Source organism: Rissa tridactyla, chromosome 10 (assembly GCF_028500815.1).
Source record: "Rissa tridactyla isolate bRisTri1 chromosome 10, bRisTri1.patW.cur.20221130, whole genome shotgun sequence".
NCBI classification, from domain to species: domain Eukaryota; kingdom Metazoa; phylum Chordata; class Aves; order Charadriiformes; family Laridae; genus Rissa; species Rissa tridactyla.
The window spans coordinates 15,893,017-15,920,182 of NC_071475.1; the positions used below are offsets into that span (position 1 = coordinate 15,893,017).

The 27,166-nt window shown below is 45.8% G+C and overlaps 1 protein-coding gene across 4 annotated transcripts in view; it reads right to left on the minus strand.

Moving 5' to 3' along the window:
• Window positions 1-2,764: 2,764 nt before the first annotated feature.
• Window positions 2,765-27,166, minus strand: part of RAD18 (RAD18 E3 ubiquitin protein ligase) — a 57,588-nt gene continuing 33,186 nt past the window's right edge. For 3 of the 4 annotated variants that reach the window (XM_054216614.1, XM_054216617.1, XM_054216616.1), the window contains 3 exons: window positions 26,024-26,180; window positions 14,571-14,633; window positions 2,765-3,272 (listed from right to left, as the gene is read on the minus strand). In XM_054216614.1, coding sequence (XP_054072589.1) covers window positions 3,170-3,272; window positions 14,571-14,633; window positions 26,024-26,180 — 323 coding nt within the window. In that variant the 3' untranslated portion in view covers window positions 2,765-3,169. The remainder of the gene's footprint in view (window positions 3,273-14,570; window positions 14,634-26,023; window positions 26,181-27,166) is intronic. The other variant, XM_054216615.1, reaches the window with a different exon arrangement.

The following is a 27,166-nucleotide window of genomic DNA, read 5'->3' on the forward strand; positions in this document are numbered from 1 at the left end:
CCGCACGGGAGCAGAGGGGTCGGGATCTGCTCCAGCTCTGAGCCCCCATCCCGCTGCGCCCGCGCTGGCTGCATGTCCCGAGTCACCAGCTGCTGCGGGAGCTGCCGCAGACGATGGAGCGACACACAGAGCGCTCCAACAGCGAACAGCCAGCGCAGAACCCCCTCCAACCCCCCGCCCGCCAGCCCGGGCTCCCTCGGCGACTTGCCTTCCTTTTCACATGATGGTCCGAGTCATTTGCGTGATGAGAGGGCCGGGATTTCTGCTTGGGGCTATTTGTCCCCTCAAGATTTTTCTCCTCCAGCAAAGGAGCGGGTGCAGCCTCAGAATTGCTCCTTTCCACTTGTCCTTCCCCAGGCACTGGGAGTCACGGCTCCTTGCGGGAGGAAGGGGCCGGAGCATTACACTTGACTCAGTCACTTAATCACCTGAAAAAAAAAAAAACCCAAGAAAAACAAATTATAAAAACAGCACAGCCTTAAGAAGGGTTTCCTTAAGACTCCCCATACCTCAACGCCCGCGCACCTGCTCAGCCCCCCCAGAACACCCCCCGGAGCAGTGGCTGCCGCCAGGGCCGCCCAGCTCAGCCCTGGACGGGGCCAGCACAAGCCACGGCCCAAAGCTGTAGGCGCGGGGCTGGGCTCCCTCCCGACTCTGCGGGTCCCCGGGGTGATGGGGAAGAGCCGGGCATGCAGCCGCAGGTGGCATTTCCAGGCTTGGCACCCGGCACGGCACAGCGCGTCCCAGGCACCGGCTGCACGGCCACGCCGGCGGCACGAGCGAGAGCAGCCTTCGTGCCAAAAGCAACGTACAACAAATAAACATCCAGGGCCTGTGTTTGCAGAGGACAAAGTGGATGCACACAAGAAACAAACATTTTGGGTTTAACTGAAAACAGCTCTTTGGGGAAAGCCCGCCCCAAGATGGCAGGTCACCCTGTGGTTCACTGCAAACGACAACAGAAGGGTCTAGAGCCAAAACATTTGCACAAGGCTAAAACATTGCTAGGAAGGGTCATGTCTCCCCACATCTGCCCAGGCTGACAGGAAGGGAACCCTCCGAAACACACACCAAAGCGGGACTGAGCTCCGGCTTTCGGCTCGGAGAAATAATGCTTTGGTTGAATGAATGGAGAGAAAACAGTCACTTCCAAAACTTACGACTTTTTATATATTAAGGAGTATAGCTTCAAGGGCAACAGTTTTTCTTGCGTTCTTCAAGTGCCAGGTGCCAGGGGACGCGCTCTGAAGTCACGGTGACAGTCGGGATGTTCCACTGCCACCTGGGACGTGCACGGCCCCAACAGCAGCGTCTCGTCTGGCTGCGGGGGGTACAAAGCCCCTCGCCAGCCTCCAGCCTCCGCACCCACACAGAGCGCGTACTTCACATTTCATCTGCTTTTATTCACTTTCTATATCGATTTTTTTTTTTCTAAGTACTTTCTAGCCCATACTTACTTAATAAATCACACTTTTTCCCCTTACTGGGTATTGAAATACATTTTCATCTCACATCACTAGTTATTGTCATTAATGACAGATTTAACCCTGCAAGCGCCACCCGGTTCCAAAGCTAGACAACACTGACACAACACATTTATAGCCCCAGCTCTCAAAAAGGAAAGCTCGCAGACAGCTAAGGACCACGGGACCCCCATCCCCGCGCACCGGCACTGCCCGGCGTCCCGCGTCACCCCCGTCAGCCGGGCAGCCCCCGCCGAAGAGCGAGGACACCGCCTCACTAGAGGCATATTCACCGTCCCCTCTGCAGCTGCATCTCGTGTCTGACCTTCCAATTGCACCGACAGAGTTTGCTGAAGCTGTTCTCTGCGCATGACAGGCGACATCATCACCGTATTAAAGAAAGATGACATGTTGCTAACTCAAATACCATTAAAACGTAACAATAAAAACCTCCAAGGGATGCTCAGCGGCTGAGGTAAACCGATCTGCATGAATTTCATTGACCATTATGCACACAAACATTTTTATTCTTCTCTGGCTAACTGCACAAAATTTAAATCTGTCTTGTATTAATCACTATAATTAAAAGGCAGACCCAAAAGCAGAAGTCGATAATTACACTCTTTTAAAAGGTTTGCTTTCAGTAAAAAACAAAACAAGCAAACAAAATCAGCTTCCTGTTTTTCCTCTGCATCTACTTACCTCAATGCAGCGATTACAGTTTGTATTCGCCACAGATTCAACCCGTTCTACACAAAAATATTGCTGGGAACCACGGTTTGAATCATGGAATCACAGAATCGTTTAGGTAGGAAGGGACCTTTCAGATCATTGAGGAATATTTTGGAAAGCAAAATGTCCAGTCCCGATTACAGCTACCGTCTGAAGTCAAAAGACACAAAGACCTCAGTCTTCGACAGACTTTGCGCTTTCTTTGCAGAGTTCTGATGAAAGGCGATGGCCAAAGCTCCAGGGCTCAGTAAGAACATCTTGCAATATTTTGCATGGTGTGTACTTTGCTTACAAGCTGTGTTTTTAAAAACCTGCCCAGTTGTTCAGCTTTAATTTTGTCACGTTGCTTTATTTCATTACAAGACTTCATCGTTTTCCAAGATAAGACTTTAATGCTAATATTTATTTTAAAGCTAGAGTATTTAATCTCCAACAACCTTCCAATTTCTTTCAAATTTAATGACTTTAAACTGAAATAATGACACATACTAATGAGAAAGTTTACATGGATATATTTTAAAAAAAAAAAAAAAGGCATGTTTCTGTAGAAAGCAGCTCGCCCCGTCCCTCAGCTCCCCCAGGCCCCATCCCCAGCCCAGCCAGGGAACCGGAGCATCCGCGTCAGCCCGACCCCGGGGAAAACGCTGTCCCATGATTGCTTCCCAGAGGGCAGAGGAAGCATTTGCGGGACGCAAGCAGGGACAGCGGCTCCACGCAGCCCCACGGATCCGCTCCAGGCTCCAGCAGCTCACCGGCGCTCCATGACCAACCTTAAACTTCAACGGCCCACAGAGCTGGGAACAAAAATCCACCAGCACACCCACCTGGCTATTTTAAGGCAGGTTGAATGACAGTCATGAGAAAATTCAGCATTTTATTAAAGTACCCAGATACACTGAAATCTGGAAAAAAGCAAGAGGCGTTTCCCAGCGTTAAGCCTCCCGCGCAGTCGGAAGCTCCGCAGCAGCGCAGCACTAGCTCTTCTTCCGCTTGCTCTTGGGAAGCAGCCGATCGCTGTCTCGTGCTCGGGGCTGGCGTGACTTTCTCTTGTTAGCTCGCAGGTCCAGAAAACTGCTGCTGGAAAAAAAGAAAAAGGAAAATAGGGTTTTGAATATGTCACCTTCACTGGAGGCTGCCTTAAAGCGCTGTAAGCGGTACGTGGGCACACACACGAGCGTGTTACTGCTGATGGTGAAGAGAAATACAGCCCCCACGAACTGCCCCGTTCACCCCGAGCCCGCAGGACGGGGCGTCGCGGGGCCTCTCCCGTCACCAGGGACCGGTTTGGACGGGGAAGGAGCAGCAACGACCTTTCAAATTCCTTGTCCATAAATGAGAAGAGGCCCTGGCACTGACGAAACCCCATTACATTATATCAGAAAAGGTCAACCTGAAAGCGAGCCCTCCTGCGCGGCACAGCCACCCAGGGCAAGGACGAGGGGTTTTGGCCACGGTTACCCAAGAAGGAAAGCGCGTGGGACTCCCGTCTTCAAACAGGCTCTCTTTGCCAGAGGCTCTTCTCATTTATGGACAAAGAATTTTCCACTGGAAACTCAAAGAAGTGTTTTCTTTTTAGTCATAGAGTTAATTTTAAAGAAAAAAAATTGTTAAACTAGCCATATTTAAATTAAGCAGCTAATTTCCATCATTCAGCCTCAGAGCTTAAAATTCCACGTAGTGTTGACATGAAAGATATTGCTCATCCACCAATAGCTATTACTAATTAAACAGTCCTTATAAATGCACTCTTTTTTTTACCATTTGCTAGGATGAATCCATCTTGCAGGGATTATTCATTTGGCTTAAACTGGTAATTCACAATGGAAAATAACAACGGAAAACTCTCCAATGCCAAAGTCCGCATCCCTGCTGATTGCCACGAGACATCCACTAGCAGGGATGAACGGGAAGAGCTCGCATCTCCACGCTCAGTTCGGCGCCAGGGTGGAGGCAGAGCTCCGAGACCCTCAGCCACGTCCCGGAGGACCAGCGCCAATCCCGGCACAATGGGATCCAGGCTGCGCCTCTGGAGCCGGCGGGAGGATTGAACGCACGCACCTGCAGAGCACAGGGAGGACACGATGCATATCCATGCCCTACCCGACCCGGCGCAGCCCTCAGCGCCGCCGGCTGGACCAGTGGGATCGCTGTACTGCGGATGGATGGCGAAGGCCTTTCCCAGCCTCACCCTCCACCCCCTGCATTCACGCGGCGGCAAGCACTGCTGCAGGGCGACGGGCAGAGCTGTGGCCGTCCGTAATGTCTTGCATTTGCTTTGGCACAGCATCGCTCTCTCTCTTAGATCAGTATTCTCCTTTCTCCAGGAAATAAAACCCTAAACTTGACTATCTATGTAAACCCAGATAAGAGTATCTCAAAGTACTTCCAAATGTCCTTGTAGCTTATGATGGCAAAGTAAACTCTCTGTGGCAGCCTTCATCTCATACCAAATACCCCGCTGACAATAATGATATTTGAGTTTAAAGTGCTTGAGGACAACTGCTTTTTATTTTTAGTTCCATAAATACTTTTACAATCCCGCCACTACTTATAAGTATTTCATTTTATAGAGGACCTTACAGATACGACTTTCTACTGCCCTTTTATTACATCCAGATTTTGTTCCGGAATGAAGTATCTCCCATTTTCTACTTTTGTTTTGCTGAATTTAAGATAGGATGCAAACATCAGAAAAGAAATTAACATTGAACTAAATGAGGACTTCATCAATTATTTTCCATAGAAATTAATAATATTTAAAAAAGGAAACTGAAAAAAAATGGGGAAGTTAATTACAACTTTTACTAACCTAAAGCTTTGTAACTACCAGTAACCCAGAGAAGATACTGGTCACAGAAACCTGTTCCAAGAAATCAGTGACTGGAATCAATCTAAACACCCACCCTGCAAATACTCTGCCCTTTGTCCCAACCGGGCCCGTTCACACCACTGATAGCGCCTGGGGGAGCTGGGAGAGCGCTTCAGTGCGATGCCTGCGCGAGGCTGGGGGCTCCAACCAGCGACGCAGCCCCAGTACCCAAAGGGCACCCCACGCCAGCCAGACACCATGGGGATGCCCCAGAGACACTGTCATTACATATTTCATTACAGTTTTCATACTTACCGAGCCCTTCAGAAATAAACCAATAACTAATTCTTAGTAAGTAACATTTTAAGTTGGCCAAAGAGACAGAATCTGTGCCCAGTACCAGGACCGGTGACTCCAGAGGAGCCTACAACCAGTTTGCACCTCAAATGCCAGTATAGAATAAAATCCAGCCAGTAACGTACCTGAGGAAACACACACTGCACGGGAATCGCTCCACTGAAGCAGTGTGACATTTCACTAGAGAGAAAGGTAATAAAGTCCGAGAATAAGCTGGTTAATGAGGTTCCACTGCATTATGGGAAACTTGTGGGGGATGCAACATATTCAAAAGGCTGAAAAAGGGAAATACGGGGAGGGGGGGCAGAGAGGCACAAACCAGACCAAAACATTTGTTTTTCATACAGCGCTCCCCAGGAAGGTCAGCTATCGCAATCTCCGTTGGAACACTGTGTATATGGCACATTGTTTTCCCCCCATCGTTCCCTCATCCTCCAAAGGAGGTCAGAAAAGAAAACCAACTAGAGGGATTAGAGGTGTAAAGGAACATGACTTTACAGAAACTGGTTTTGTTTCCTCTGGGAAAGAGAAGACTGAGGAGAAATGGCAATAGTCTTCCAAAGCGTAAAACCCACTTCTCTCCTAACCAGGCTTCTACGCGTCACTCACTTTTCAGCAAAGAAATAACCATCCTTTTGATGACGGTGCTAATGAAACAAATAAACACCAGGAGACTGTGGAACCCTCACCACCGGGCATCTGCATCGACCCATTAAATAAGGACCCAGCAGCCCCTTTCCCACCACAGCAGGTACGGGATTTATGGAGACACCAGACAAATGACTGGAAGCCTAGTAATTTAACAAAGCCCATTTGAGTTCCAAAACTCCATCTGATATTATTTTTACTATAGTTACGAGGAATACAAATGACTGCACCTGCAAAACTTTAGAAAGAAAAATATTTTCTTATTCATCTGACACCTCTATGAGTTTGTCTTGACCTGAACTTAGGCCTGCCAGATGTCAGCTAACGCCTTCACACAAGAACACACATCTCCTGCAAGTCTGGCAAAAACCAAGAATTGCCAATACCAACTACTCCAGAAAGCACAGTATAGAGCCCCAAATGACACAGAAAATCAATGCTTTGTCTTCTAAAATCAATCTCCAGCTAGTTTTCCCTACACACTCACCACCCTGGAGGTGAGAGGATGCTGCAGGCTGCAGGCACGGGCTCCTCGCGCTGCCACGGCTCCTCTCTGGCAGCAGCCGCCTCCAGCGCTCCCATGGAGCGGAGTCCCCTGCCGAGGGAGCAGCCCCCCACCTGGCGCTCTCTCCCGAAGTGTAAAGGGTACAAAAGAAAACACAAAATTCACTAAAAAAAAAAAAAAAATCTCTTTTGATTACAAAATACATGATCACATTCACAAACACGTGATCGGGAGATTTGTGTTTCTCCCCAAAACATGACTCAGCAGCCTGATGCTGTCATCTGCAGACACAAAAACAGGTTAAACAAGCAATTTTTGCCCGGAGACTTTGTTTAATAAGGCAATTTCTGAACGCAGGGTCCATGTCAGTCTAATATTAAATGCTTATCAAGCCACAAACCTGTAAAGTCGCAGGCACCGGTACAACCCTGTAAGCCAGCAACACACTGAAGCCAACAGCGCTATCTGCATACAGAGCTGTGACCAGCAGCGGCTCACTCGTGATGCAGAGTTTCATGCCTCACCTATTAACACTTACCTGCACAAAGACGCTTGCTCAGAGTCAGGAACTTAATCTATACTTGAAGGATTAAAACCTTACTCTCTTTCTGAATTTGAATTTAAAACCACTTGTCTGCCAATAAAAATTCAAGTCACCGGCAGCAGAGACTAATAAACCAGTGTGGTTCCTGGGGAAAAGCAGGCAATGGCTGGGTGCGCCTATTCCGCGGGGGCAATGGGAGGCAGAGACTGTGGAAAACCAGCCTTGGCTGAAATGGCTGAAGGACTTGCTCCGTGGAGCCAGGCAGGGCTGAAGTAAATGCATCCTTCGGAAAGCAGCCAGTCAACCGTCACGGACCACGTCTCTCCCTAAACCAGCCCTGGTCGATGTAGTGTTATCTTGCTAATGTGGGACTGCCGCTTACACAGTCTCCAGAAAATTAAGAGTTAAAGGTGACTTTGACGGAGTTAAGTATGTTCTTCGGCCAAAGAAAAAGGAAGTTGCCTATTTTAATAATTCTAACAACAGAAGAACAAAGAATTTAACTCCGAACTGTCTTACCCTGGAATATGTGTGGAAAATGTCTCTCCACTGCATGGTTGAAAAGACACGCTGAACTAGGACAAAAATGAACGCGTTCTGATCTTTGATACACTGTCCATATCTGAAAGCTTTCTTAAGAATCGAGAGAGCATTGGGAAGCCTCCAAACTCCGCACAGCATTGCCAGGCACTTCGGAAAGTCCAAGCACCCGCAACAGAGGCGGGTACCCGCCGGTACGCCGTACCTGCTGCAGGGACGCCGGCACCGTGCGGCAAGTGGCCAGACCCGACCGGGACACTCCTCTGTAAGGGGGAGGGACCAGCTGCAGGGCGAGGAGCCCGCCGCGGCAAGGAGGCCCCATGGCAAGGAGCCCCGCAAGCCAGGAAGCTTCTGGGAACCCCAGGGCCTCTCCACACGCATCTCCCGGTACAGTAAGGACATAAGAGTCATTACTTCAGGGTGTTTAAAATAGATTCAACTTCGGTTTACGTTCATTTTAATTAGGCTAAGAACATTTTTGTACTCTTAGACTGTGAGCCACTGGTCGCATGGCACGGTGCCACCAATATTAAAAACGCAGAGCAAATGTACTTGACCTTCTACAGAAACGTGCCCGCGTTAGCATTTGGTGCGACAGATCCCTTCCCATGCCATGCGGTGCATTTTATAATAATGAGGTTTGCTTCTCCATGGATAAGGAGATCCCAACTACACACTACAGGGTCGTTTGTCCCCATCTCGGGTCAAGTCAGGCACGGACAATGCGACGGCATTTCTAGCAGCCTGCCTCACCTCGGGGCTGAAGTGAACTTGTTTCTCACAGCATCAAGGTACGCTTTGAGGCAGGCGGGGATCTTGAATTGCAACAGAGCACAATTAATGACTAACTGTCCTTTTAATAAAAAGTCAAAAGTCCTTTGTTTTGTTTTGGGTTTGGTTGTTGTTTTTTTTCCCCTCCACACAACAAAGTCATTTAGGAAATACATCCAGCAGGTACCATTTCTGAAATTTCATTAAAAGCTCTACAGAAAAGCTGCAACTGTATTTAGGAGTGAAACTGAGCTATGACTGAATGGTAAAGTCACTATAAAAGCCACCCATCAATCCCCACATTAATTTTTAGGCATTCAGATCTGGTACTGCCCAAAGAACTGACCCAGGTGCGCAGTTAATGGGGTGTCATCAACCACCTATTTGCCATCCGCACCAGGGAACCGTGAGACTTTGAGTAAGTGCCCCCAAAGAGGTGCCCGAGAGCTGAAATGCTGCCTCAATTTCATCAGGTACCGAGTAATACAAACTTATGTCATCCCAATAACGTTACTCCACAGCAAGTGGATTTGTTGCTTAACAGACAATGAGAAAAGCAAGAAAAAAATCCCTTTTGAAAGCTCAGAGAGCATCGAATTGTGTTTAAGTCAATTGCCGGAAAGGAATGAAGTTTTGCAAAAAATATGCTCCAAACTGCCACTAAAATATCCCTACACTGCTCCATTTGTGCACTTTCACAAATAAATAGCAAGGATGTCATATACAAATGAAAGATGACTCTAGGGAATTTATGTAATATCTCAATTTTCATTAAAAGCTACAAAAAAATAGACAATTTATTCTAAATGCAGAATATGTATGTTTATTGCTTCTTTATTAGATCTGTCACGTAAATTAAAATGCTCAACAAATCACCGTTCTCACTGAAAAAGGCACAATATCCTGGTTCAGGACTTCATCTGTTCACACAAGCCTCTCGCTCTCTGCTAAGACATAACTGCACCGAGAGATGCTGTTACGGCCAGAGCCCCTTCAGCTGCTCACCCGGACAGATGAGAAGGCTTTGTTTGGAAACCAAAGCTATAGATTTGCGCTGAGACTCAACCATCCCATCTCCCTCTTGCCATTTTTTCATCTGCTTAGGGAAAATAAAGAGTCAGCGCGAGTTTTAAGCTTGTTTTACATGGTCTAATTCTCTTTCAGAGACCTTCAGTCCATAATTGTATGAAACCTGTAACTCTGCTGCTAACACTGGCAAACACTAAAAAATAAAATGGTGATAAAAAAGCCTGTGGGAGGATCCAGTCCCGCCCGTGTCACCCCACCACGGCACCGCAGAGACCATCCTGGGTTAGGGACAGGAACATGGAGCTGAGTTTTCCCCCTGCCAGGTGCCTGGCACCCGTGCACCGCCTGGACACGCTGCAGGGGACACCAGCTCGCCGCTCCCGCTGGGGAGGGGAGAGGGGGGATAAAAACACTGATCTTCCTTCCTGCTCCCAGGAACGCACTCCCTGAATAAAGTAAATTCAAATTATCAAGCCGTGCTGTCACTACTCAGCAAAGAGCAGCCCGTTCATATCTCCTCCACTGAAGCTTCAACTTGAATTTAACCCTTCCAGAGACACAAGAAACCCCAAATCCAAACTGTGGAAAAGCGTAAAATAGGAAGATATTCTTTAGAAGGACTCAAAATCACATTTGACAAAAAGGAGTCGTTTACATACAGAAAAATAATTTTCTCCATTTCAGTTCACAAAATGATCCTGCTTTTACGGATCATGCTCTGGGGCAATACTGGCTTGCCTTTAGTACGGAAAAGTAAGTGCAATAATAAGGATTTGCATCTAAAATACTAAGAGAGCATAAAGAAACGTATTCTCCCCGATCACAGCTGTAACTAAAAGAAGACCCCTTGCCCTGGTCTTGCTCTGCAGAGCCTCAGCCAGTTTCGTGCCTAGACCTGTCTGTCACCAACAGGTGGGGACGTCCCCACCGCCAAAGGGAGACCGTGTGGGGCAGCACACAGCAACGTTGTGACAGGTTCCGTCCCCACGCCCTAGTATCAAATAATGTCAATTGGGATTTCCAGGTATTAAAAGATGTAACAGCCCAGAGATGGACTATTTCAAAGTATTTTCATCAGTACAAAGCGTGCATTTGAGCCCGAGCGACACGCAGACCAGCGCTGCGCCTTTCACGCTTCCGCAGGGAAGGTGGAAAGCTGATGGAAAGTCCCCTCCAGGACACGGATTCAGGCTGTTCCTTAGCTCCGGGCCTTTGTTCTACACGGAAAAACCTCACTTCTGGTAATCCCACCCACCGGCAAACGTTTCATGTGCTCCAGAGGCACGACGGCAGTATAACTCAATGCCAATAGTTTCAGTATCTGGAAGGCTGAACTGTAACACCACACGGGGCAAAGGCAAACGACATCCAAACTACCAGCCTGGCGAACGCGTCACTGCACACACAGCACCCAGCAGCAGGTGCGCCTTCCCCCCACCCCCGGCTTTGTTTGGTTTTGAGACTTTGCAAAATACAACTACCCTTGAAAAACAAATTACTTGGGACAGAGAATGAGGCAGAAATCTCATTTAGTTTAAGGCTAGCTTTACTGTTTTAAATTCTGCCCATTTCTAGCGTCGATGCCTACAAGCTTCCACAGCAGAATGGTAATTACCTTATGTTCAAAAGCGTATTAAAACACAAAGCCAAAAACTGGAGCTTCTATATCACTTGGTTCTCTCGCTTGGAAATATCTGATTGTTAACTCTTACAAAAATAAAGTGAGAGAAATGGTATCTTTCTGGCATAACCCAACTCGTATAAGATCTGGGCTGGTGCTGAGACAGAGCCGCTGCCTGTCCGTGCCGTGCCGGAGGTGCCTGCCCGTGGTAGGGCTGGCAAAGCCCAGCCCTGGCTCGCTCCCACCCGCACCGCCCGGCACCTTGCGGGACACAGTTCTGCAACAGAAAGAATAACTTTCAGCAGAGTTGTAGATCTGCTGTACTTAACATTCTTCTGCACTTACCCAACCTGGCCTAACTTTGTTACCATTCCACTTAAACAAACCCACCAAATGACTGAGGAGTTTCTGTGTGAAGGGAATTATCAAAGGAACAAATGATTTTGCTGTGGATATGTATCATAACTAATGCTAACATCCAATACTGCTAGGTAGAAACACTCCATTAACGAGCTCCAGCGCTGTTTTCATTATTGACATTCCCATTTCTTCTTCCACCAAGGAACACGTTTTTCCAACTCATGCAAGAAGCCACAGATGCCAAGCCCTGAGGGCACAGCGTATTCTCTCCTGCACTGCAGAAAACAATGCTGCCAGTTGGCATCTCCTGAATGGAGTTCGGGGAGCACACAAAAAGAATAGACAGTAATTTGATTGCACCGTCACCAAAATATTGCAAGCCACTATCTGCTGATAAAGAAACTGGAGTCCACCACCTGCAAGTTTGGGGATGGCAGGCTCCAAAGATACGGAAAATACAACTGGGAAGGCGAAGACTGTTGGCCTTGCCATGCACTTTTACAACATTTCGCAAAAATATTTTTAAACCGGATGATGTTTTTAACACGTATGGTAGACTAGCTACTACCTGCAACATTAAAACTAGATGTAATACATAGAAGCCATATACTCCAGGCGTTACACGGACAAGTAAAATCTCACGAGAAGTATATTAAATATCCTCATACAGGAAGCACAGAATCACCAAACCCAAAGTTTTCCCTCAATAAAAGGGGCTGCGAGGAATTCTTATAGAAAATACTGAAGAAGTACACAGTCCCCATGGTAATTAATTCCCATTCTACCATTGTTTTAAAAATGTATACCTCTTGTTACCATTCCTCATGCTGGTGCTGCTGCAGAACAATTCACCCCATGGCTGTTACCCCTCGGCCTGCTCCCGAGCCCTGCCGGCACGGGGCACCGCAACCCCGCGGGATACAACTTCCAGCCCCATCCTCCCCACCACGCCACAGGGGGCATCTACATACTCAAAAGCTGAACCGATTGGGTGCATCTTTATGCCAATGTTTGCACCCTAGTAAAGGTGACTGGCTTTAAAAGCAAAAGCACACAAGCCCATCACACCAACATCGGCCATGCCACCCTCGCACCTTCACACGCATCAGCTGAAGTAATTTTAATGGGTACAGTTTGGAAAACTGGAAGCAGTTCCAGCCAGAGGATTTTAGGTTGCTATGGAGTCCCGGTTTGTCATGGATAAAGCAGGATGCTACGCCAGCCATGGGAACAGCCATTCGCATGGTGCTCTGCCGCCAGCCTCGTGAACTGCCTTCACACAGCCCATCGCTTCTGAGTTCGTAGGTGCCCATCCTCATCTCCTCGCGGCTGCCCAGTACCGTCCCTCCCGCCCCTGGGTTCCCACCAAGTGAGTCGGGGCAGCTCTGGTAGCAGCGGCTTCGCCGGGTGCGTACTGCCACGGACAGAGATGCAGTACGCGAGACCTGCTCTCGCACAGCTGGCGGGGCTGCTCTCAGCTGCCTTGGCTTCTCCGCTCACGTCTCTCACTCCTCTGCAAACACAAGAAGATGCACTCAAAAAACCCACCCGTTTTCTCCATCTCTTGCTGTGCATTTTCACGCCTCAAGCATCAAGAGAATGCGGGAAGCTGCAGGACGCTGGCCGGCTCCCTCGCTTGCAAGCCCTCCAGCTCCGGTAGCCACATTCCACCTTTCCTGGTTTGATCACAGTTCAGAGCCACAAATCCTGATGGATTGGCTTTTATTCAGGAGCCCAGTTCCTCGTGATCCAACTCACTGAGATATACTACTTCACAGGTTAATTGGTTATTACCCAATGAGGTGGTTACCAGGGACTTCAGATGATCCCTGACACCTATTTATCACACCTATGTCAAACTTAAATCTTGTAGCAGATCTAAAAACATCTGTGAAAGACAGCTGTGGCTGCTGCTCTCTGGTACCTGGCAGCAGCACCAGATCGTCACCAGGGGAGGGAGACCAGCATCTGCAACGTGTACAACCAAGTATTTCATACTTCACTGCCCGTCTCAACCAGTCACTTGCAGAACTACAAAACAAAGTGCGCTTGTGAGCGCCCTCGCAGTAAAGGCGGCTCACCTTCCCAAAGCGATGCCTCTCTCCACAAGAAAGGCTTTACGATTCCTCTCTGTTTTCCCAGTGGCGAACTCCAACATTGACCTCTGACGCCACTGTAATCAAGGCCTTATCAGTGCTTCCATTAAAGCTCCTTAACATCCTTTAGATTATCTAAGCACACACTTTAAAAGTTTCAAATGTTACTTTTTTCATTGATTATGAATTTTAAGAGCTGTCACGATCTATTGACCACGTACGTATGTATGTAACGGATAACAGAGAAAACTGTGTCATAAATAGTCTTTAAAAAGCAGACGAAGAGAAATAAATGCAACATGGCTCTCATCGCGCCCCTAAGACCAACCACCAAAGTGGACGTGATATTCCAAGCAATCCCAGATGGAGCCAGTTTCAGCTGCAAGGGCGGACTGTACTACTTCTGCAGACTCCACCAGCCTTCATTCCTGTTTCTTTGTATAATCACTACAAAGCTTTTCAGCTGATCTAACATTGCACTATCCCAAATTTCACTATAACTGCACACCTTCAACACCCCCGCATATCCCGTATTTCCTCTCCACCTCCATGTGTTTCATTTGGTTACTTCAGGAATGCCTGGATGGTTTCTTAGTATGTCTTTGTACAACACCTTGCACAGCTAAACCCAAATATTACCACGATATAATAGAAGGGGATATTTAGTTTTAAGAAATAAAGTGTTAAGATTTTAAAAACAAGACAGTGTTCTTCTCTCTTCAAACTGAAGTAAGTCCAAAAAGACGCTGCAATTCCAGCATGTTCAACTTGACAGAGATGTAGGTGGGACTGACAACAATGTGACTTTAAATACAACAGAAGATCAGACTGTCTTAATTTTCCATAAAAATCAGTTAGATTAGACCAATGATTTTCAACTACTCATCTGTAGATCCTTGGAGCACCCAGGTATTATTTTCCAAGGATCCAAAACCACTGACCAAACTGTATCTCCCACTACTGGGGAGATCCACCCAGAACCTGATGTTTCAGAGACATCCGCCTCTCCTGCAGCAAACGCCTGGGATGCCACAAACTGGAAACTCCTGACCAAAATCGGTCACAAGGACTTCTCCACGCATATATTCCACTTACTTGTCAGAGGACGTTGAACATGTCTCAGGCTCTTGCAGATCTCTCAAAATGTCTGAGCTGGAGCTGAAGGGGAAAATAAAACAGATGTAAATTATTTTAGCAATACCTACAGCAAAGCAGGGCTCCACTTGGCAAAGGCGGTGAATCCGCACTGGCAAGGAGAAGCCATTTCAACCAACGGGAAATAATTTCTACCAACAGCACAGTCCAGAAAGTTCTGGCTCTGCATCACGTAATTTTCAGAGTTACTACTGGGTCCTGTTTTCATTATTTAACATACAATTCTCTGTTCATGGCTGCCTGTTGGTAACTACAATACCTTTATATTCACACGCACCAGACGATTTCTCTGGAGAGGATCTGCAAGATACTTTGGTGGGTAAAGTAGAACATTTCAAAGAGCAAAGGCACTTTCAACCTCAAAACTCAAAGTTCAGGTATAAGCTTACATTTTTGCCACAACCAAATCAACATCCAAGAAAAAAACGTTAACGTTGAAATTGTTAGCGACAAAAATCCAAACTGCACGCCTGTCAGCACGTCCAGGTAAAAGCCAAGTGAAACTCGCTTTGCTGGACACACAGTAACTCATCACATGAGCAGAGGGGACCCGTTTTGAGCTCCTTGAAGCCAGTCTTCCTTGTCAAACCTTCCGAGGAAAAGGCACGACCCCGAAGGCAGACAGAAGCATACACTACGCAGCGTCAACCTGCTGCCATCTGCCCCTGAAGGAACGTTTTGGCTCTGTCATCTGATCACATGTTCTGAAAAGAACACAACTGACCATTGAAAGACGTATTTCATAAAGCTATTTATTTCTTAATTAAAATAACTAATTTAAATCTTCAATGGATGCTTTTCTCAGACAAAGGAGAAAAAAAAAAAAGCATCTCAGTGCCTTGGAAACTGCAAAGGGAGGTGAATGAGGATTGAATCAAGCCCGATGCGTCACAACTTTTTTCTTAACCTGCTTGAAAAGATTATTTAGCTTTTCATCTTCACACATAATTTTACATTCTAATGGGACAAGGAAAATAAACTATTTCTTTCTTAAGTCAGTATTTATACACTTACTATAGAGAACGCATCAGGTCAACCTCAGTACCAGTGCTGGGCAGGTGAAAAGCTTCAATGTAAAGGATTTAAGATGGTAACTCCAAATAAATAAATAAAGACGAACAACCCTACATCGTGAGTTTTCGGCAATAAGCTTAACTCTGCCAACCTGGCTCACAAGGGGCTCGTGCCGGTCCCGTCAGTGCTCAGCAAGCCTCCAAGCCCTGGCAGCAACGAGTGCCCAGCATGCCATCCCCGACTGCTCTGGTGAGAGCGAGCACGTCCACGCGCGCAGTCTTCACGGGTTAATTTGTTTCTATACAAAATTTAAATGTACTTTAAAGCTTCTCCAGTAGTGAAGAGATCCATAACACTAGAGGCTAAGCACCCCTCTGCAAGGCTGCAGAGGGGCTGCCTTATCCCCGCTCCCCCCACAGAAAGGGGGGGTTCCCCAGCTCCTGCGGGACCCACCAAAGGGATCTCCTCCGGGCACCCACACGGCACGGCTGGAGCGAATGTGTTTGCTACATTCCTATGTGTTTTACAGTAGTCACAGAGGCTACTTAAATCAGGGCATTATTAAATTCAGCTATCGCTACTGCGTCAACATGGGAAGAATCCACGCGGCTGTAGACAGACGCACAAACGTACATAGACGCGTATTTCATTAACTCCAAGTATGAGCTCAGTGGTGTCTGTCAGACCCCTTCACGTCCTCAAAGTTAAAAAAAAAACCCAAACCACACAGATGTCTTCAGCCTATATTTGAAATAAGAAGAAAATTTAGTCAAATTCCAATAAAATCCCAATTAAGCAAACACAACAGTCTGGTCAATTATTGATAAATAACTTCTATTGCACATTCAGGCTCTGCGATATAAACCATTGCAAAGTTCTCAAGTACATGCCAAATTGCAGGGTGGCAGAAATCAAATAACACATTGGAAAATGTTGTTTTCTGGAAACTATCTTTCAAAAAGACGTCTGGCAGCTCCAACAGTCTATACATTATTGCAGAAATCGCATAACAAACTATGTCACACAAACAGTTGGGAGGTTTTAGTGTAAACCCAGGGACAGCACTTGGACACCAGCTCTCTTGGATTTACTTTAAAGCTTTTACAGGAAATTATTCCCCTGTTTGTTAGAAAATAGCAGGCAGATTTTCAAGAACAGGAGTCAGCAGTTAACCGAAGCACTTAATATTTATAACATACTGCATCATTAGAGAGAAGATAATAATTCAAACACGAGAAGGAATTTAAACCGAAATAATGTCATTGTGCAGCCGAGGAGGCTCAGGGTACAGAGAGTGCCTTGGGCACACCCCGGCCACTGCCAGCGAGCCCGATGTGATGCGATGGGTACATGTATGCCAGGCAGCCAGCAGAAGTGCTCAGCCACACGGTTTGTCACCACCACCGGGGCGCTCCTGACCGCGCACATGCTTTTGGCAGCTCCTGGTGTCCTGCCCTGGGCCAGCACAGCCTGACCGCGGCTCTCCGTGCGCACGGCTGATCCCCCATCGCCGGGCTCTCTCCCAGAGACGCGGCCAATGCGTCCTGCAGCGCAACACGAGCATCGCCTCCAGCGCCTGCCCTCAGCCGGGACACAGCCCCAGGGATCCCCCATGCCCCACGGAACGTGTGACACGTGCCTGGCCCTAGGGCACACCGGGACGGGGAATCATGTGCAAACACTTTTTTTTTTTTTTTTTTTTTTTTTTTTTACCTTTTCTTATATAAATTAATAAATGGCAGGCAACTCTTTATAAGGTAGCAGGATTGTTTTCCTCCATTACCATTTTGTCCCCTCCTGTTGCCTGTTCTCCCCTCTGAAGTGAGACTCATCAGACGTTACTGTGGTGATAACTATAGAACCACCAACAGCATTTCAAGGGCGAAAAACACCAGACTAGATTAGAGGAACTTTTAACACATGCGCATTCAGCGAGAAAGATAAATAAGAAAAAGATACCAAAAATATACGCAAAGCACTGGTGCCATATGGAGAAAATTACTTTGAAACAAAATGGATTTAGAAGCTTTGCGTGCCATTTTAGAAACTCTTCAATAGTTCCCCAGGAGCTTTCATGAGCTGACGAATAAATCTGTCAAATTACAAACATTACTCAACAGAGCGGTTTTAATATGGAAACAAAAGACACCTGAAACCAAAAGCCGTGACTGCATTTACAGGGAAAAAGGGTTTATCCCTGCATGAATTACCAATACCGGTGCCCAGGGTACCTGGAAGCGGAGCAGGCACAGCCCAAACCAGCCCCATGGGCGAGTGCCGGGGTGGCGAGGAAGCCCTGGGACACGGCCCGCGGGAGGCAGAGGGTCACCAGCTCATCCCAGCTGCTCCTCAGAGCACGCGCTGAGCAGGGCTCCGTCTCGGTAACGCGTCTGTCTGCTGGATCCCCACAACCCACCGCGCTCCCGGCGTACCGACCTGCCTCTTCCCGCAGCCGGCACTCGGGCAGCCGTTCACATTTCTTATTTCAGCACCAAATCTAATATGAAACGGTCAAATGAAAAACACGACAAAACACACTGCAAAAACAACAGTGGATGGGGAAAGTTTTGACATCCAGCAGTTTTTTTTACCCTCAAAATTATAAGTCCATCAAAAACTCATTTTTGGTTCACAAACTGGATGCCCAAGGAATAAGTTATTATCATACTTCTAAATCCTACCCTGATGTTCCAGTTACATTTTTTTAAAGCGAAAAGGGGGTGGAGGACAAGGGGCTATTTGTGTGCTTTTAGTCCCCTAAAATAGAAAAAGAACAGGTTTGATGCCTGAACATGATGTACTTCCTTGCCTTGAAAATGTAGCGTTATTATCATTTATCACCAACTGTGTAACAAGCAAAACAATAAAAGTGAAAAAATTTGGCTAACACTCAGAACAATAATGCAAGCGCATAATTTGCATGTGTAATTCAGAGTCCGTGCCTACCAAATTATCTTAAAACTTGAGCACAAAATGTCAAGTGAGTGAGTTACCACCTCGGCCCAGCGGTGCAGAGGGAGCGGGCTATCAGCTCAGGAGCGATCAGTGCCCCAGCAAACCCGATCAACCCTTACGCTGTAATTGCCGCGAGAGACCGAGGATTGATGTAGGTAACGGGACGAAACCAAGCTGCAGCGCTGCCAACCTCCCAGCTGCAGCTAAAATGCCCTTTGTTTCAGAATTTCTTCAAACAGTCCACTGTTCCAAGCCAGTCACTCAATAAAATGCTTCCCTGCATCGAGTCTCTCTTAAACATCAATTGCTTTTACAAAGACTGAGAAATTGCTTGATCTGGAGTTGAAGTAATTATATACCTTTTTTCCACATGCGGGGCAGGGTGGGGGGGGTGGGGGAATAAAAATAAATAGAAGTTTGCAAATAAAAAAAAAGCCTCCTTAAATATAAACAACTTTTCAAGTAAGCAAAAGAAAGTTTCACCACCAAGGGAATTCGCATTTTAAAATAATTCTTTTTTTTCCCCCCTGAAGAAAGCTCCTAAGCTGCTCTTATCATTGAATGAATTCACTTAAACTGAAGAAAATGAATTAAATAAAAAAAGAAACAGCTACCTCATTACGTATGTTGTTTCTCTAAATCTTAGCCTAAGGGGCCAAAAGAGATCACAGAATTGAGAATAGTTTTGTTAATTTCGTCGGCGTTTTCTGCCTTTTCAGTACCCCGCAGGTATCTACCTGCACCGGGGCCAGACAAAGCAAAACACGTCTTCACACTTCATTCAGGCTCCAAATCCAAGGCAATTTCCCACAAGAGGTTTTCTGTCCTTTTCTTTAATAAAGGTCATTACTCTATCCTAAGATTTTACACATCAGTTCCAGATGAGCAAATTTTTGTAGCAAAACCATTAAAGCTCTGAACCGGACCTGCTCCACGCTGACAGAGCAGGCGACAGGGTGGGAGGAGGTTTCCTCTCCTGCACTTAGTCCCATCTCCAGGTTGAGGAAAGGGCAGCTCCAATGACTCCAGCCATTCCCCAACTCTTCTGCAGGATTAGTTTCCTCAGGCCACTTATAGACAATCAACCAAGAGTAAACTATTCCTTTCTTGACCATCATTTGGATGTGACCCCCCCCAAACTTCCCCCCCGCCCCAGATAAACACACCACCTTAAAATAGCGAGAAAAAAGCTGACGTAAGTGTGAATAACATGTCTCGTTCTAAAAATGAAGGGAGCAAATGCCTCTTTGAATTTGTTTATTTTAAGGCAGATTAAGTTCCTTCTTGGCTTCGTGGTGAACAGCCAGTGTCCTTTAATCAGTCCATCTCGCTGGGCATTATGTACTTCGCTCTGGCACGTGCATTGTGCATTTCTTTCCTCGGTGCTGGCAGGAGAAACGAGCTCCAGGCTGTCTCGTTTCACCAATGTCATTTGAAGGTGAAAGCCCGGTTGCAAGGAGTGAGGGAAAATGGTTTTCTCCACCGTGCAATCCTGCTTCCACCTTGACCTGCCCGGGACAAACAGCAGGAGCTTGCTGCTGGAGTGGCCGCCAGTCCTACGTGACATCCAACATTCACTGTTTACCACAACGTCTTCCCTGGCTCCCCAGCACCTCCTCTCCACACCACGCACCCCTGGCACCACCGAGCATGGCGTCGTCTGCCCAGCTTTGGAGGACAGCAGGTTTGCCAGCTTGGGGCCTTCCCCTGGGCTCCCCATGGGAGAGCTCTCATCTATACTAACCATTACGGAGCTTCCACTGTTTTCCTGACTTTTTCCAGGCTTTCTGGGCTTTCAGTGGCCTCCTCTGCAGCTCGGGAGCATGCCTTTGACGCTCTCCTTCAGAAAAGGAAAAGATCTGCTGGATCTTTCTTAGGAATCTGCAACAGTTGGGACATCTAGGCTGAAGCAGGAGAGAGTTCTGGGGTACTATCACTTCTGTTTTCAGGGCTCAAGGATGTCCCAACCCCATGGCTGTCGAGTAGGGACTGATGTCCTCCTGGATACAGGCCGTGAATAACCACTTTCCCCCATACACATCTGGGGTCATCCACTGTTACTGTTTGAAATGACTTGTCCAGGACTCTCCCCACCATGTCTCACACTTCTTGGCCATTTGTTACAGCTCCCAGTTTGTGGAAGAAAGGTATGAATCAACAACATAGCAGAGAAGTATCATCATCCTTCCATGATGAACCAACCCACATTTGAGGCCAAAAATCAAAGATAAAACACTCCTGTCTAACACTGTAATATACATCATCTCTGAGCCAACGTAGTTCAAGATTTATTAAGTCAAAAATGTACTGAAGAACTGAAAAATGCAGTTATTCCTCCGATCAACACATTTTCATATACCTTCTCATGTGACAGTGACGGCCAGCTGCAGGATCAGGACAACGCTTTCTTTAAACTCTGCCAGCAACTGACAGGGAAGAGCCTGCAAAGCTTTTTCAGCCGCTCCGTCCTGTCAACGGTCTCTCCGACAAACCCACGTCTCCTGAGAGGTTTCCAAAGGATTGCTGCCATCCAGTGAACTCCAGACTAACTGAAGCACAGCTCCCTATTTCTGCCTCCTCTTCAGCTGATGAACTAAAGCCCAAATTCTGCAAAGCACATAAATCCCAGACTGAGTGACCAGCTAAATCCAGATCATAGATCCTGATCAATAGCTCCTAAACTTAATGCCAAAAAGCCCCATTTACTGCAAATGAGGCCCCTTGCCTGGGCACGAATCTCACCTGGCAGACGCTGCAGTCACCCCATGTATTCCAACGGTAGAGAGATTTATACAAGCTGCAGATATAGCACTTCTCCACCAGGATTTCAAAATTAAGTCACTGTGTTTCAGCATACACCTCAATATCTCAGACGAGGCCAACAATATATATTATCTACTGCTGCAAGTCTTCCACTCCAGTCATCAAGAGCAAATGCTTTCTTCTAACACAAAGTTTTAAAGAGAAATAAGTTGATTAAAAACCAGGATATTATCCCCATTATATAAAATACTTTTAATAGAATATTTCCTCTACACAGTTCATAACCACAACACTTATCACTGTCCCACCTAGTTTCATTTCCAATTTTCTTATTGTTTAAGTAGTTGCATAAAATTTGGCTTCAGTCCCAGAAAGTATAAGAATGCAATGGGACTATTTATATGGAGCACTAAAGTTCTATGAAAGCTTTATGTATGACTTCATAGCTTTGAAAAATTATCCTTTAGAAGTCATGGCTTTGTTTATCTGTTATCCACATATTGGTGGGATCATCAATTTATGAAGAGACCAACATGTTTGAGCCAATGCTATAACCTCCATGCATGGCCTGTATCTTTTTTCCAACAGGTGTAAAATTTTCACATTTTCTCAATGAAAGTATCAACTTTTGAATAATATCAGTACCTCAGTGATTATTGTACAATGTATGAGTTTCTAATATTGACCAACTGCGCTCTCAGGAAACATTGATGTGAGATTGACAAAAGACAGAAGGTCTTATGAAGGAGAAAACATAGGAATCATTAATTTATTTGCAGCATCTTTTTACAGAGCAACCCTCTAACTTCAAGATTGTTTTGTTATATTCCTTAGGCTGCTCAAAATCCTAATTTTCTTTTAATCCATCATACATCAGCCTTCCATTTAGAAGTGCACTCTTCATAAAAACACAGTGTGCCGATTTGGACTTACAAATATATTTCAAGTTTTGACGTTTCAATGTGAAAAACATTTACCCTTGTCAAAGGATATCCTCTTATTATCAGAAATAAAATACAAGCCTCAGAAAGTCATTGCTTGGTACAATAGCACAATGCTACTTAAACCCTCAACAACTAAATCATTCTTTTTTGATTTGTGCTATGTTTATTGCACGACAATTAACAAAACATTAACCCCATAGTAACCAGAGAGTGACAAAACATTTCACTATTTCATGCAGTTTATAGAACTACACCTACTTCTTATAATCTCTGAATATCTTGCCGTAATTCAGGTCTGGTTTGATTACGCCGAAGCGTGTCCGCAGGGGACGGAGCAGGAGCCAGCTCCGTGCGGAGCTGTGCAGCCCCGGGCAGGGCAGGACCTGCCAGAGCACCAGGGCCAGACATGGCATCGCACCGGGACACCCGCCCTGCTGGCGAGCCCAGCACCGAGCAGCTACGCGAACAGCAAAGAAGAAAAGCACATTGAATTCTTTTTCATAAGCGTTCCCCCACACTAGTATTTGGAGAGGGGATGATCCCTGTAACCTTTGTTTTGTTTCCCAGAAAACTGCAGCAGAGCATTCTTCAGAGAGGTACCGTTTGGCAGGAGGAACACCGCGGTCAAACGAGAGGGGCTTCACAAGGCAGCGGGTGTCAGGAGCTAAGCTTTCCCTCCGTTCTCCTTGCTGTATTCACCTCTCTTTGAGCAGAGCAAGAAAACAGGGGTTTGGCTGTAAAGGATGAGAATCTACAGTGTGCGATGCCCAAGGCACACTCCCGAGCCCAACTGCCGATCACTGGAGTTTAATACACAACAGAACACGGTGGAAAAAAAAAAAAAAAAAAAAAAAAAAATCACCATCCGAAGAACCCTACCACTTTGTTGAACTTCTTGACCAGTGCAGTAGCTAGCTTTTAAGGTTACACAAACTGCCCTATATTTAAATAAAAATAAATAAAAAAAACACACCACACATACAAACCAGGGGATATGCACAAAGTAGGAACGCAAAGAGAAAATCCCGGAGAGATTCTGAAAAAACAATCCTGTGCAGACTCTAGTAATCCTGTTCCTCTTCCACAGGGGTTGAATTTAAGAGTAAACCACAGGGAGCTATTAAGCATGTTTTTTTAAAAAGGAGGTCCAAATATCTGTGATGCATACCCACCGGTCTGTGCAACCGAGAAATTCTGTGTTTGATTCAAGAAGTCTATGGAAATATTTCATTTGGACAGGGGGAATGCATAAAAAGAAGGAATAAACAACTCTGCCTTAAGCCAGACATAATGCAAACAAATGCACACTTTCCAACAAAACCTGCCAACTTGGTTCATGAAAGCACACTCAGATCATCAGTAACTGCCACATGCTAATATCCGCTAGCAAACTTCCTTGCAGACTCTTAGACACCCTTTCATCCAGACTTTAAGTTTATATACACAAGCCTGCAGACAGAAAAAGGTAAAGAATGAAAGTTTAACTTTGATGTTAGAGGCCATGGGGAGAATCATTCATAATATCATTCACACACCAAACTGGCAGCGAAACAGAGATTTAATGATACCTTGGATGAGCTAATACAAGCCCTTTCTACCTCCCAAGAACTCACTCTGTAAGATTAAAATACCAAATTTTCCAAGGTCCTTAATGCCAAAATGTTAATTTGCAATCAAAAAAATAAATTAAGTAAAATTGGGAAGAACAGGAACATCTCCTGTAAATTCTGGATGAGGAACCAAGCTGAAGGCATTTATTTTGTGGGACTGAAATAACAATCAGAGCTCTCGGGCAACCACAACAGCGGGCACGGTGAGAGTGAAGCAGCTCCATCCATCATCCGCGGCCCTGTCAAACGTGACATGGTGCATAAACCTGCGAGAGTCGGCCTTGCCATAGCCTGGGGGCTCTGCCAGGCATCCTGCCCCGGGGGGGCTCTGCCACACAAACCGATGGAGGCTCCCTGCTGCCACGTGCGTCCCCAGCAGCTCCTGACAGCAGCGGAGCAGCCACGGCCAAGCTGCAGACTGGAAAGCTGAGGCTTCAGGCACATAAAACCAGTCTCTGGAACAAAGCCACAGGGCCAGCTTCTTCCCTTCTAAGTAAGCACTGAAGAGCTGTTTTCCCTGGCCCGTTCCATCCCTCAGCACAGACCCCGAGTGCAGCAGCTTCAAGAAGAGACGGTCCCCACCCAGACCAGTGTGAGCAGCGAGAGCCTTTTCGGAGGTGCATCTCCCCCTCCAGTCTAGGGCTTGGCTCCTGGTCCATTTCTGAAAGGGCTTCAGTGCTTGAAACGTGTGTGTGTGTGTGGGACCATCTCCAGAGGGTCCTACTGAGATCTGTGGATTCTGCTCTGAAGACCACAGACCTGAAACTAATATACTCTAATATCGGGCATTACAATGTGCAAGTCTCTTCATGAGTCCAAGGCACTGGACCCTATTTTAAAAGTAAAGAAATTACCAAGATAACAGTTACCTCTATCACGGGGAAGGAAAAACTACCATCACTTGCAGGACACCCTGAGAAACTTAGATAAAACTAGTACACATCAGTAATCTTAATAGGTTTGTTACACATTAAACAGCAAATACGATGATATGTTACGTTTATCAATTTTACAGTAATAATTCAGGCAGAAGGACACATACAGTGAAGAAGGGAAAGACCACCGGGAGGGGAAGGTCTTTATTGGTACATAACGCAAGTCTGAAGCCAAACAAAACTGTAACAATATGTTGAAACAGCAACAACGACCTTTTCTGCCTCTGCATAAGTGATCTGCCCCAACAGCATATTGCTATTTACAGACAAGTATTTACTATAAGCTCCCATTTAGTCAGAGACAGTTATTCTGTGTTTGTTTTCAATGACTTTTTCACCTTTCCTCCAGAAACTGGGGCCACAGCTATCAGTATTGCAGTAGGATATTCATCTAAGTATTCATCATCATCTTTTGATGCTTGCTCAGTAGTAGGTAGCAGATTATGATCCATGAAGTAAATATCTTAAACAGATACAGACGCTACCTTCAGAAACTAGACAGATCTTATCAGCCATAACAGGTGAGTATCCTTCCAATAAAGTTATCATTGAACTATCAAAAGCATAGAATTTTACATTATTAATAAAGCGTTCCTCAATCCTTCGTTTTCTGAAGCCAAATAAGGCAATTTCAGGAAGCAAAACTAAATGCATGACGAAAGAAAAGTGAATGGCTGTCAGGACTTCAAGGTTCAGTGGCATTCTACCACTGACTGCAAATAATGGGTCATTTAAACTCTATTTCCTACAGCAATACTCAGCTTAAAGAGCTACTAAAAGACTTAGGCTGTATCAGGTTTTGGACCTCTCTAAATAAAACCTCAAAGAGAAGGGAAGGTGACGCAGTGGAAGAGTAACACCAAACATTCTCCTGGTTCCACAGACATTCCACTCACTGTTTCTGTCTCAAAAGGAAGATTTACACTATCACCCCTCTATCCAGTCATTACAAAACCATCAAGTGAATTCTAAATGTGTATCAGCTCCATCCCTTGAGCAACTGAACAGCCAGAAACATGGAGAATGAATCAGTAACCGCAGCTCAGGAACCCATCCTCTGAAGCGGGAGATAGATATATAGAGAGATAGAGAGACAGAGAGACAGACAGACATACATTGCTCAAGGTCACTGGCAAAGTTTTTCCTGGGAGAAGAGACTCTTCTTCACTAACCTGCTTGTAGACTCAGACAACAGTGAGAACGCAGGAGAGCCTGATCTCTGGCCTTCCTCCAAGGAACGAGATTCCCTCCCTTCGCCATCAGGCGCTTCTGGCTGGGGTAGCTGGGCCTTTCCAAGGACGATAGCTGCGTCGTGCTCTTCTGTATGTTCTACCAAGAAGAAAGGCAGAGATTAGCAAGAATGACAGAAAAATATCATTCTTTTAAGAAAAAATGAAGTTTTAAAATATTTAAATACCAATGCCTCATTCCCACTTATTTGCTTCCCGAAACTCTCACAGTTTCAAAGGTTTAACTTCTTTTCGGCGTAGTAAAAAAACCCTCCACCCTCTAAGAACCAGAGACTGGAACAGGAACGTTTCATTGTTATGAGTTTCAAACATGAACAAGGAGAGAAATAAAGGGTAAGGATGTTTGTCACGTTTCAGAAGATGAGACTTTCTTTCAGAAATTAGCAAACACTTAATGAGACAGCACTGTTCTCCACTTCTTGCTACCAATTCACTCCATCCACTGCGCGAGACAGCTTGATCGCTTTAAAGTTTTACAGATCAAGTTAACAGGTTTGTTTTCAACAGGGAAAGCATTACAATTTACTTCCTTACGCATCTAAGAAAGACAGTGTCAATCTAGATAACTGGCATTTTCATTTTTTGATAGCAAAAATCATTTCTAGTCAACACATATCAGACACAAATTGTAAAACCGTTCCGTTATTTTTGTGTCAAATGATTTTATCTATGAGAAGATGAGCAGTGCTGTGAAAAGATACCTTCTACCTCTCTAAAGAAAAAGCAAACATAGACTAGGAAGTATGGTATGCAAAGATAAACTTCCCTTACACCATACCCACAAATATTTTCAAATGAGTTATTTATCTAGAAAGTTGCACAGGACCATTAGAACCCTACTGAGGCTTATCTCGCTAACAACCCTTACTATGGCCATTCAGAGAAGTGCCCTGCCCACCCTCACGAGCCAGGCCACGTTCCTGCTCCAACCTGGGACTCTTCTATCCCAGCAGAAACGATCTTGACAGAAATGGCCAAGCAGAACTAGAATTAGAGTGTGGAAGAGCTATGCAGTCTTTGAATTTGTCTACAGTTTGCCCTTTCTCTTCTGCTAAAATGTGTTAT